The sequence below is a fragment of the Oncorhynchus gorbuscha genome, linkage group LG07 (assembly GCF_021184085.1).
Source record: "Oncorhynchus gorbuscha isolate QuinsamMale2020 ecotype Even-year linkage group LG07, OgorEven_v1.0, whole genome shotgun sequence".
Taxonomy (NCBI): domain Eukaryota; kingdom Metazoa; phylum Chordata; class Actinopteri; order Salmoniformes; family Salmonidae; genus Oncorhynchus; species Oncorhynchus gorbuscha.
The window spans coordinates 44947780-44961123 of record NC_060179.1 but is presented as its reverse complement, the minus strand read 5'-3'; the positions used below and the strand labels follow the sequence as shown (position 1 = coordinate 44961123).

The 13344-nt window shown below is 46.9% G+C and overlaps 1 protein-coding gene across 1 annotated transcript in view; it reads right to left on the bottom strand.

The window, feature by feature from the left end:
- Window positions 1-12932, bottom strand: part of LOC124039909 (angiotensin-converting enzyme-like) — a 32026-nt gene extending 19094 nt beyond the window's left edge. Inside the window, exons 1-4 of the mRNA XM_046356460.1 lie at window positions 12498-12932; window positions 1544-1711; window positions 1226-1313; window positions 100-243 (exon numbers count right to left, since the gene is read on the bottom strand). Coding sequence (XP_046212416.1) covers window positions 100-243; window positions 1226-1313; window positions 1544-1711; window positions 12498-12725 — 628 coding nt within the window. The 5' untranslated portion in view covers window positions 12726-12932. The remainder of the gene's footprint in view (window positions 1-99; window positions 244-1225; window positions 1314-1543; window positions 1712-12497) is intronic.
- Window positions 12933-13344: the final 412 nt, after the last annotated feature.

Sequence of the window (13344 nt, the reverse complement as noted above, 5' to 3'; positions counted from 1 at the left end):
AAACTTACAATGCCTATGAAATATGCTAGAAATAGTGACATTCACAATGACACCGTTGTGTGGTTTAACCATATGTAAGGTCAACGTGATATTTTGTACCATCAGCTTTATAGGCCTTGTTGCTAAGCTCCACAAACTTTGGATACTCTGCCTTGAGTGGCACACCCGATGCATTGTGCCAACCCTCCCAAGCGTACAGCAGTGTCTTGTAGCTCCGTGAGTTGGCCATGATCTCTGTCAGCTCTGTGGAGGCAAAGTCAAAGAGACCCTCAGTTACAGAACACAGAAACTCCCCACACAGGGGACTTCTGGATTTCCAAACGGCGCCAACGGAAAGAGAACAATGGTAGTTTTAACTTTTATTAAACAGTGAGGTGTAGAAGTGTTTAGATGACTTCATGCTCTCCTCTCAGTGGGAGAGGTGCTTAAAAATACACATTTGCTAAGAGGTTAGCCTTAAGTTATGATGATGCGACGGAGGCAGATAGTGGCTTAAAAAACATATATATTACAGGTTGGGTACAGGAAGTGAAGGTGAGGAAAGAGGGAAGTTGACGGCCACTGAACAAAGTGAGTTTGGTAATCCAACGGCTGGCGTTGTTTTGGGATGAGGGACCCTGGACCACCCAATGTTAACTTTAGTAGATTGGAAAATGAGGAATCATCTGGGGGAAGTGGACTCTAATTTTAGACACATGAACAGAAACCATTTCCATGACCTAGGGTACCGAGTTTAGGACACCCTGCACTAAGGTGTCAAAATGTACACAGTGTAGTAGGCCTGTCAGAACATTTTGTATTTTGTTGATGTTTGAGTTCCATCCATTACACTGCATGACATTAGGAAATGACTGACAGTAAGTTCAAAAATGATTGTGCGGGCGTATTACTGAATCACTAATGTTTTTTGCCCAACACGATAGTTCACATTAGTTTTTTGGGGGGCACAGCTCACAAACCACAGGCCAGGGTTTAAACCAACATCTAGGTAATTGGGAATGACTGATGAAGTCAGCGTGCTCTGCACCGTAGTAATGACCAGTACTTGGCCATTTCAATGTTCCTAAAGAGCTTAAACCACATCTTCCAGAGACCTCTTCAAAGTAATTGCCCTCATCATTTTCCTAACTTGTTATTCCATCCTCCCTTAAGGTTCCCTCATTTATTTTTACAATAAGCATAATATTGCAATTATAACTGTAATTACACGAAGACACCCACTCACCTGGCTCAAGAGACCAGCATTCATCTGGCTTTGGACACACTTTGGCAGTAGAGTATATTTCAGACATCTTGCTTAGTATGACGTTGTACTGGGTAAATAATAAGGAGATTGTGAAAAGACAAAATGGCTCTCTGAATCCATTCAGACCTTGCTGATGCTCTCCTACAACAGCTGAACTAAACATATTATGTTTTATAACATCTGCTTCAGACATGTTGACATTTCACTATCACATGGATACACAACATCTAATTCTGAGTCTGACTCAAAGCTTGTAATAGCGCTCCTCTAAAAAGATGTCAACAATATGAGACTGACCTCATGTCTTTCTCCTGCAGGTAAGTTAGCCGCTCCCAGAACGTTGATCTTCTTGATACGCCTCTGCAGAGTATCATTAAAGGTGGCCACTAGCATATCAGAGAAGGTTTCTTTGGCCTTCTTCCCCCAGGCTTCTGTGAAGGCCTGCTTTAACCCATCAGATTCCACCTGTAACCACAGACAGGTTTTGGGGTTACTATAGTGTAGCAGCCCAACGGCCTTCACGTCACAGCATCCTGTATCTTGAGTAGTCACGGTCCAAGTCTGAAGCAGAACGCACAGGTACCATTGACATCCAATCATTTGGGAAATTGATGATGCTGTATATTCTGTTCAGAAAACTATGAATAGCCATTACAAAACTACTTCCCAGAAACAAGGAATCCACTAACTGTACAGTCTCTCTTTCTATATCATGGCCACTCACACAATCATTTTCCTACTGTATTTGTCTTATTCCCTACTTCTGGTCTAGTGTCGTAAGACTGATTGCATTGCACTAAATCCCAAGCAAAGGCCCACAGCATATTGAATATTCATGGGGATCATGGCAGTTAGCTGTGGGCCAGAAGGCCCTCTTTGTGACAACAGTCAGAGCTCAGGGGTTGAGTGGGAGTACAAAGACTAGAGAACCCTGGCCGGCCGGATCAAAAAGTTCCTTATGCATCTTATTAAGGAGTGGAGACGACTACTTAACTAGGAAAGCGGCAGAATCACTCAGTTCAAGGACAACACACAGACATTATACTGCTCTCTTGCTCTTACTACGTAGGCAGTACATAAACTCATAATATGAGACGTGAGACCTGTCATGTTTGTCATTTATTGTCATGTCTTGTCCCTGTGCTCCCCATGCTATTCGTTTCCCTCTGCTGGTCTTGTTTGGTTCTATCCCTCTCTCTCCCCCTCCCTCTCTCACTCTCTCGCTCTCTCTTCTCTCTGTCGTTCCGTTCCTGCTCCCAGCTGTTCCTATTCCCCTAATCATCATTTAGTCTTCCCACACCTGTTCCCGATCCTTTCCCCTGATTAGATTCCCTATTTATTCCTTTGTAATCCGTTCCTGTTCCGTCGGTTCCTTATATTGTATTCACCATGCTGTGATTGCGTTTCGCCCTGTCCTGTCGTGTTTTTTGCCGTGATTGTGTATCACCCTGTTCTGTCGTGTTTTGTGCCTTCATCAGACGCTGCGTGTGAGCAGGTGTCTCAGTCGACTACGGCCTGCGCCTACCCGAAGCGACCTGCAGTCTGTGGCCGCTTCTCCAGTTGTTTTCCCCTCTACAAATCTAGAGGATGTCAGTTATTCCGTTTTGGAACATTATTAAACTCTGCTTCTGTTAAGTCGCTTTTGGGTCCTCTTTTACCAGCATGACAGAAGGAACCGACCAAAGAATGGACCCAGCGACTTCAGACGCTCGTTACACTGCCGTCGAGTTCCAAGGAGCCATGCTCGGCAGACACGAGCAGGAATTGTCTGCTGCTCGCCATGCCGTGGAGAACCTGGCCGCTCAGGTTTCCGACCTCTCTGGACAGTTCCAGAGTCTACGTCTCGTGCCACCTGTTACTCCCTGGCCTGCCGAGCCTCCAGAACCCAGGGTTAATAACCCACCTTGCTACTCCGGGCAGCCCACTGAGTGCCGCTCCTTTCTCACGCAGTGTGAGATTGTGTTCTCTCTCCAACCCCACACATACTCTAGAGAGAGCTCGGGTTGCTTACGTCATTTCACTCCTTACTGGCCGGGCTCGAGAATGGGGCACAGCTATCTGGGAGGCAAGGGCTGATTGCTCTAACAGATTCCAGAACTTTAAAGAGGAGATGATTCGGGTTTTTGACCGTTCAGTTTTTGGTGAGGAGGCTTCTAGGGCCCTGGCTTCCTTATGCCAAGGTGAACGGTCCATAACGGATTATTCCATTGAGTTTCGCACTCTTGCTGCCTCTAGTGAGTGGAACGAGCCGGCGCTGCTCGCTCGTTTTCTGGAGGGACTCCACGCAGCGGTTAAGGATGAGATTCTTTCCCGGGAGGTTCCTTCAGATGTGGACTCTTTGATTGCTCTCGCCATCCGCATAGAACGACGGGTAGATCTTCGTCACCGGGCTCGTGGAAGAGAGCTCGCATCAACGGTGTTTCCCTGCTCCGCATCGCAACCATCTCCCTCCTCTGGCTTTGAGACTGAGCCCATGCAGCTGGGAGGGATTCGCATCTCTAATAAGGAGAGGGAACAGAGGATCACCAACCGCCTGTGCCTCTATTGCGGAGTTGCTGGACATTTTGTTATTTCATGTCCAGTAAGAGGCCAGAGCCCATCAGTAAGCGGAGGGCTACTGGTGAGCGCTACTACTCAGGTCCCTTCATCTAGATCTTGTACTACTATGTCGGTCCATCTACGCTGGACCGGTTCGGGTGCTACATGCAGTGCTTTGATTGACTCTGGGGCTGAGGGTTGTTTCATGGACGAAGCATGGGCTCGGAAACATAACATTCCTTTCAGACCGTTAGACAGGCCTACGCCCATGTTTGCCTTAGATGGTAGTCATCTTCCCAGTATCAAATTTGAGACACTACCTTTAACTCTCACAGTATCTGGTAACCACAGTGAGACTATGTCTTTTTTGATTTTCCGTTCACCGTTTACACCTGTTGTTTTGGGTCACCCCTGGCTTGTATGTCATAATCCTTCTATTAATTGGTCTAGTAATTCTATCCTATCCTGGAACGTTTCTTGTCATGTGAAGTGTTTAATGTCTGCCATCCCTCCCATTTCTTCTGTCCCTACTTCTCAGGAGGAACCTGGCGATTTGACAGGAGTGCCGGAGGAATATCATGATCTGCGCACGGTCTTCAGTCGGTCCCGAGCCAACTCCCTTCCTCCTCACCGGTCGTATGATTGTAGTATTGATCTCCTTCCGGGGACCACTCCTCCTCGAGGTAGACTATACTCTCTGTCGGCTCCCGAACGTAAGGCTCTCGAGGATTATTTGTCTGTGTCTCTTGACGCCGGTACCATAGTGCCTTCTTCCTCTCCGGCCGGGGCGGGGTTCTTTTTGTTAAGAAGAAGGACGGTACTCTGCGCCCCTGCGTGGATTATCGAGGGCTGAATGACATAACGGTTAAGAATCGTTATCCGCTTCCCCTTATGTCATCAGCCTTCGAGATTCTGCAGGGAGCCAGGTGCTTTACTAAGTTGGACCTTCGTAACGCTTACCATCTCGTGCGCATCAGAGAGGGGGACGAGTGGAAAACGGCGTTTAATACTCCGTTAGGGCATTTTGAGTACCGGGTTCTGCCGTTCGGTCTCGCCAATGCGCCAGCTGTTTTTCAGGCATTAGTTAATGATGTTCTGAGAGACATGCTGAACATTTTTGTTTTTGTCTATCTTGACGATATCCTGATTTTTTCTCCGTCACTCGAGATTCATGTTCAGCACGTTCGACGTGTTCTACAGCGCCTTTTAGAGAATTGTCTCTACGTAAAGGCTGAGAAGTGCTCTTTTCATGTCTCCTCCGTTACTTTTCTCGGTTCTGTTATTTCCGCTGAAGGCATTCAGATGGATTCCGCTAAGGTCCAAGCTGTCAGTGATTGGCCCGTTCCAAGGTCACGTGTCGAGTTGCAGCGCTTTTTAGGTTTCGCTAATTTCTATCGGCGTTTCATTCGTAATTTCGGTCAAGTTGCTGCCCCTCTCACAGCTCTTACTTCTGTCAAGACGTGTTTTAAGTGGTCCGGTTCCGCCCAGGGAGCTTTTGATCTTCTAAAAGAACGTTTTACGTCCGCTCCTATCCTCGTTACTCCTGACGTCACTAGACAATTCATTGTCGAGGTTGACGCTTCAGAGGTAGGCGTGGGAGCCATTCTATCCCAGCGCTTCCAGTCTGACGATAAGGTTCATCCTTGCGCTTATTTTTCTCATCGCCTGTCGCCATCTGAGCGCAACTATGATGTGGGTAACCGTGAACTGCTCGCCATCCGCTTAGCCCTAGGCGAATGGCGACAGTGGTTGGAGGGGGCGACCGTTCCTTTTGTCGTTTGGACAGACCATAAGAACCTTGAGTACATCCGTTCTGCCAAACGACTTAATGCCCGTCAAGCTCGTTGGGCGTTGTTTTTCGCTCGTTTCGAGTTTGTGATTTCTTACCGTCCGGGTAGCAAGAACACCAAGCCTGATGCCTTATCCCGTCTGTTTAGTTCTTCTGTGGCTTCTACTGATCCCGAGGGATTCTTCCTTATGGGCGTGTTGTCGGGTTAACAGTCTGGGGAATTGAAAGACAGGTTAAGCAAGCACTCACGCACACTGCGTCGCCGCGCGCTTGTCCTAGTAACCTCCTTTTCGTTCCTGTTTCCACTCGTCTGGCTGTTCTTCAGTGGGCTCACTCTGCCAAGTTAGCGGGTCATCCCGGTGTTCGAGGCACTCTTGCGTCTATTCGCCAGCGCTTTTGGTGGCCGACTCAGGAGCGTGACACGCGCCGTTTCGTGGCTGCCTGTTCGGACTGCGCGCAGACTAAGTCGGGTAACTCTCCTCCTGCCGGTCGTCTCAGACCGCTCCCCATTCCTTCTCGACCATGGTCTCACATTGCCTTAGACTTCATTACCGGTCTGCCTTTGTCTGCGGGGAAGACTGTGATTCTGACGGTTGTCGATAGGTTCTCTAAGGCGGCACATTTCATTCCCCTCGCTAAACTTCCTTCCGCTAAGGAGACGGCACAAATCATTATTGAGAATGTATTCAGAATTCATGGCCTCCCGTTAGACGCCGTTTCAGACAGAGGTCCGCAATTCACGTCACAGTTTTGGAGGGAGTTCTGTCGTTTGATTGGTGCGTCCGTCAGTCTCTCTTCCGGGTTTCATCCCCAGTCTAACGGTCAAGCAGAGAGGGCCAATCAGACGATTGGTCGCATACTACGCAGCCTTTCTTTCAGAAACCCTGCGTCTTGGGCAGAACAGCTCCCCTGGGCAGAATACGCTCACAATTCGCTTCCTTCGTCTGCTACCGGGTTATCTCCGTTTCAGAGTAGTCTGGGTTACCAGCCTCCTCTGTTCTCATCCCAGCTTGCCGAGTCCAGCGTTCCCTCCGCTCAAGCGTTTGTCCAACGTTGTGAGCGCACCTGGAGGAGGGTGAGGTCTGCACTTTGCCGTTACAGGGCACAGACGGTGAGAGCCGCCAATAAACGCAGGATTAAGAGTCCAAGGTATTGTTGCGGCCAGAGAGTGTGGCTTTCCACTCGCAACCTTCCTCTTACGACAGCTTCTCGTAAGTTGACTCCGCGGTTCATTGGTCCGTTCCGTGTCTCCCAGGTCGTCAATCCTGTCGCTGTGCGACTGCTTCTTCCGCGACATCTTCGTCGCGTCCATCCTGTCTTCCATGTCTCCTGTGTTAAGCCCTTTCTTCGCACCCCCGTTCGTCTTCCCTCCCCCTCCCGTCCTTGTCGAGAGCGCACCTATTTACAAGGTACATAAAATTATGGACATGCGTTCTCGGGACGGGGTCACCAATACCTAGTGGATTGGGAGGGTTACGGTCCTGAGGAGAGGAGTTGGGTTCCGTCTCGGGACGTGCTGGACCGTTCGCTCATCGATGATTTCCTCCGTTGCCGCCAGGATTCCTCCTCGAGTGCGCCAGGAGGCGCTCGGTGAGTGGGGGGTACTGTCATGTTTGTCATTTATTGTCATGTCTTGTCCCTGTGCTCCCCATGCTATTCGTTTCCCTCTGCTGGTCTTGTTTGGTTCTATCCCTCTCTCTCCCCTCCCTCTCTCACTCTCTCGCTCTCTCTTCTCTCTGTCGTTCCGTTCCTGCTCCCAGCTGTTCCTATTCCCCTAATCATCATTTAGTCTTCCCACACCTGTTCCCGATCCTTTCCCCTGATTAGATTCCCTATTTATTCCTTTGTAATCCGTTCCTGTTCCGTCGGTTCCTTATATTGTATTCACCATGCTGTGATTGCGTTTCGCCCTGTCCTGTCGTGTTTTTTTGCCGTGATTGTGTATCACCCTGTTCTGTCGTGTTTTGTGCCTTCATCAGACGCTGCGTGTGAGCAGGTGTCTCAGTCGACTACGGCCTGCGCCTACCCGAAGCGACCTGCAGTCTGTGGCCGCTTCTCCAGTTGTTTTCCCCTCTACAAATCTAGAGGATGTCAGTTATTCCGTTTTGGAACATTATTAAACTCTGCTTCTGTTAAGTCGCTTTTGGGTCCTCTTTTACCAGCATGACAGACCTGTCCTTGACATCGTCCTGGAAGGCCACTTTAGAGTAGAATACAGTCAATTCAACATTGTGCTGTGCTGTATGATAATGCTGATACACGAGGGATGCTGGAAGACAGGGCCACTCAACGCATCACACACATACCATGTTATCCTGTCCATTATGACACTGACTGAAGCGGAATACAATTGCGTCGAAGGGGTTGAGAGGCTTCAGCCCAAACCGCCTCAGTTCACCTCAGTGACTGCTTCTGACAGTTGACGTGTTTTACCTGCCAAGAACTAGACTATTACAAACAGATTAGATGGTGTTGCTTTGTTATCGGGTTAAGAGTGTTTTCACAGTAGAGTGAACGCCTCACCGGCGACACAAGGTGTACTGTGTGATAACAAAAGACAGATGACACACGGCCAACAGGGAGAATGATAACCTCAAGATGACACACAGTCACACACCCATGTGTGCTACAATGTGGACCCAGTGTGAATATGCCACAAGCTACAGTCGTTTTGGGTTTCCCTATACTGTAGTATCATGTTTGGGGAACACACAAAGCAACTCCTTTTCCTCCTGGGTGTTTGATCCTAGGACTGGGTAGACTGGTCCATTGTAAACTGTCCCTTTGTGTACTCTTGTGCACTCTCCATAAATGTTCGTTTAACCCATTTGGGTACTGTTGTTTTTGCCGCACTGTTAAAAACTCGAATTGAAAAACCTACTAGTTCCCCAGCCGCCTTTCTCGTTTGTGATTTCCTACAGGGAATGTTCGGCGCACTCTGTCTACGTCCACTGCATTAGGGGTTGAAGATTCTCCAACAGGACCTCCAGTCCATTAGTTGTGTTATTTGTATCTTAACCACAGAAGCATAGAGTCACTGTCAGGAGGACACTGGGGGCTGTCTGTCACAGCCCAGGACATAGACGTCCTGTCAGGGCTGACAAGACAGTAGCTTATCCACTGTGTCTCTACCGCCACTGATTAACTGCTGCGCTGGATGGAAAACTGGTACCAGATTTGAGGCATTAACTCTGACCTCTCTCCCACTCTCTCCCTCTCTTAAACTTGGTTTTGCTGCCACACACACTCAATTATATCATCAGATTGAGCTCTCCTCTCTTTTTCAATAGGATAATAAAGATAAGGTGAAAAGTTGTTGACTTACCCCCCCCCCCTCTCTCTCTCTCTCTCGCTCTTTCTCTGTATATTTTTCCCTCTCCCCCTTTCTCTCTCTCTCAAGGCTGTTGAATGTGTTCACTCACTTATGAAAGATTGACTGTAATTCAGTAAGGTATAGTGTCATTAACCAAAGGGCCCAAGGTTCACTCTTGTAAAGTTCGCCAAGATAAAGTTAATTTGTAAAAAGGCGAATGGGGAGGGAAAGATATCCTACAACGAGTTAGACAAATGTTCCAATTAGAACGTTGGAATTCTGAAAAACTAGGAATCTCAGTCAAATTCAAAATGGTACTCTCAGTGTTTGGCTAAATAAAGTACTGTGCTTCTTCGCTTCATATTATTTCAGATTTTCTGAGGAGAACGAATGTTTCATTCAGTTGTGCTCTATGAAGTTAAGTGAAAGAAGACGCTTTGAAAACACAACTCCGTGGATTTGGACCTGCTTCGACAGCCCTGGGTGCACACGCATCATGTACTTTTTGGATAGTTGATATTCCATCCGCATTTCAAAGTAACTGAGGCCCACAACCAGTGGTGCTCGTTGAGCATTGCATTTTTTTAGAGCTTACTTGATATTAACATCCCGGACGGACCTGACTGCTGTTTGATCCTTTGCTCTCCTCGGCCCGAGCTCATTTGAACTGAGATTAAATCACTTGACTGCAAGGTTATCATAGGTGTGTGTGTGTGTGTGTGTGTGTGTGTGTGTGTGTGTGTGTGTGTGTGTGTGTGTGTGTGTGTGTGTGTGTGTGTGTGTGTGTGTGTGTGTGTGTGTGTGTGTGTGTGTGTGTGTGTGTGTGTGTGTGTGTGTGTGTGTGTGTGTGTGTGTGTGTGTGTGTGTGTGTACATAGAGTTGCAAGGGGAATACATCTAGTCTAATTGAATTGCTTACCATGCTTTACCATGGTACAGTTTAACAGCACGTTTCTGCTATTTTCGCCTAATCCACTACGACAGGACTGAGACAAAGATTAACTCAGTGACTTTGGAATCCCAGACCCAGCCCAAGTTGAATGGAGTGTTGGTGTTAACTTTACAGTACATCCCCACCAGTCAATAGGCCTTTCTCTCGCGTGATGGTGGGTCATGCTAATCCATTGTCACAGCCTGCGGGGAGGAGACTCGGAGAGAGACCAGGAAGGCTACCCTGCCAGATCTTATAGAACACCAAAACCCCTGATTCCCTTTGATCCAATATTTGATGTGTGGGGAATAATAGCGTTCATAACTGGCAGAGACGCTCGATGCCTGGTGCGCGTGTGTGTGCACTTGCATGCATGCGTGTTTGTGCATGTGTGTGTCTATGTGTGTGTGTTTGTTTCTCTCTCAGAGCGACAGATTACTGCCTCACACCTCCGCAGTTTCATTGATCCTTCCCAACTGCCTGGATGGCTTTACAGCTAACACTGTTCCCCAGCCCATTCGGTTATGCAAATGTCTCCTGATAGCATATGGTGAGACGGGAGGAGCAGTAAAAGAGAAACAGGCGGCACTAGCATGCAAATGTCTCATTACTCCACTCTGAAAAGTCCCATTTAAACCGCACTACAGAGTCTTTAATTGTTTGTACTAGGAAGTCCATGTTATGCATCAACCTGTGAAATTGCATTTTCCTCAAATACCAGTACAATGCTTGGAAAAATAATCAGGCATTTGAACTTATAGGCATCTAACAAAACAACAACCCTCATTCTACCCTCTCCACACACACCCCACACCCCTCGGGCTTCATTCAAGACTCGGAGACGCTCAAACCACATGTGTGTGGGTTCTTTTGATGATTTCCGAAAACATACAAGCTGAGTTGGCAGAAATGGGAGGAACTGAGCATATCATTTTGGATGAGGATGAATAGGGTTGGTTGTAAAGCCATGCGGGGCTCAACCCAACAAACATCCCTCTATGGGTGCTGTTGTCATACAAGGAACCAGTCTAGCCCTGACAAACACAACTGAGTAAGACTTTACAGTACCCGCCTCCTTGTTTATGCATTCATAAAGCCTTTATAACAGCTGTGTGACATTCATAAAGCCTTTATAACAGCTGTGCAACATTCATAAAGCCATTATAACAGCTGTGCAACATTCACAAAGCTTTTATAACAGCTGTGCAACACTCATAAAGCCTTTATAACAGCTGTGCAACATTCACGAAGCCTTTATAACATTTGTGCATCATTCACAAAGCCTTTATAACAGCTGTGCAACATTCATAAAGCCTTTATAACAGCTGTGCAACATTCTCAAAGCATTTATAACAGCTGTGCAACATTCACAAAGCCTTTATAACAGCTGTGCAACATTCATAAAGCCGTTATAACAGCTGTGCAACATTCACAAAGCCTTTATAACAGCTGTGCAACACTCATAAAGCCTTTATAACAGCTGTGCGACATTCATAAAGCCTTTATAACAGCTGTACAACATTCATAAAGCCTTTATAACAGCGGTGCAACAATCACAAAGCCTTTATAACAGCTGTGCAACATTCATAAACCCTTTATAACAGCTGTGCAACATTCATAAAGCCTTTATAACAGCTGTGAAACATTCATAAAGCATTTATAACAGCTGTGCAACATTCATAAAGCCTTTATAACAGCTGTGCAACATTCACAAAGCCTTTATAACAGCTGTGCAACATTCATAAAGCCTTTATAACAGCTGTGCAACATTCATAAAGCCTTTATAACAGCTGTGCAACATTCACAAAGCCTTTATAACAGCTGTGCAACATTCACAAAGCCTTTATGACAGCAGTGCAACATTCATAAAGGCTTTATAACAGCTGTGCAACATTCACAAAGCCTTTATAACAGCTGTGCAACATTCACAAAGCCTTTATGACAGCAGTGCAACATTCACAAAGCCTTTATAACAGCTGTGCAACATTCACAAAGCCTTTATAACAGCTGTACAACATTCACAAAGCCTTTTTTTAACAGCTGTGCAACATTCACAAAGCCTTTATAACAGCTGTGCAACATTCACAAAGCCTTTATGACAGCAGTGCAACATTCATAAAGGCTTTATAACAGCTGTGCAACATTCACAAAGCCTTTATAACAGCTGTGCAACATTCACAAAGCCTTTATGCCAGCAGTGCAACATTCACAAAGCCTTTATAACAGCTGTACAACATTCACAAAGCCTTTATAACAGCTGTACAACATTCACAAAGCCTTTATAACAGCTGTACAACATTCACAAAGCCTTTATAACAGCTGTACAACATTCACAAAGCCTTTATAACAGCTGTACAACATTCACAAAGCCTTTATAACAGCTGTGCAACATTCACAAAGCCTTTATAACAGCTGTGCAACATTCACAAAGCCTTTATGACAGCAGTGCAACATTCATAAAGCCTTTATAACAGCTGTGCAACATTCACAAAGCCTTTATGAATGCATGCATAAGAGGGCTACAGTAAAGTGCTACCCACAACTCTAACTGGTACATAATGGTTCGCACTGGACTGAAGAGGCTAACGACTAACTAATCCAACAACTGTCAACCTTTCATTGAAACACCTCTGTGTGCTGTGTGCAGAGTGGGTAAGGGGGGCCGGGGGGAGGAGTCCTACCTTTTTGTTGGAGTTGTGGGCCGTAATGTTGGTCTGGTATGTCCAGCTGGCCTCTTGGTTTTGGTAGGTGACAAGCTCGGCGGTGGTATTGTAGGCAGTGACAAAGCTTTCAGCCCCGACCTCTGTGGCAGGGTAGCCCTCTGGCACCCACTTGGGTGGCAGGACAAATTGACAGAGTCCCAAGAGTGGCAGTACCAGCACCACCGCTGCCCAAAGCATTCTGGCCATTCTGGCCCTAGAGTAGTCTCTCCAATCAGAGGATAGTAAAGTCAAGAAAACAAAGTGGAGTAGGAGGGAGGAGAAGCTGCCTAAAAATGAACTTGTTGCAGTGAGAGGAGAGTAGAGGAACACCTTCCCTGGTTTTCTCTCATCCCAGTCTCCCTCCTGCTTCTCTTCTCCTACTGCCACTGTCTGTTCCTCCAATGCTGAGCCGCCACAGCCAGCTCCTTTTAAGTAGCTAGCAGTCTAACCCAGCCCACACTTTTCTGCAGCCTTCCCCTTTCCACTTTACAGCACTGCCTGCCGCACACTTACTAACAGTATCTCTTTCTCCTTTTTCCTCTCCCTTTCCACCCCCTCTTCTCCTCTTTCCCCACACGCCCTTCTTTACCTGTCTCTCTCTTTCTTTAATTAACAGTATATCTCTCTCCTTTTTCCTCTCCCTTTCCACCTCCTATTTTCCTCTTTCCCCACACGCCCTTCTTTACCTGTCTCTCTCTTTATTTAATTGTCTCTTTCTCTTTTTTTAACCCCCCCCACCTTTACCTACCAATATTAATGATTGGAATCGCAAGCACTCGCTCTTTTGCCCAAAGCCAAAGCACGTAGAGGGAGAGAGGGAAGAGAA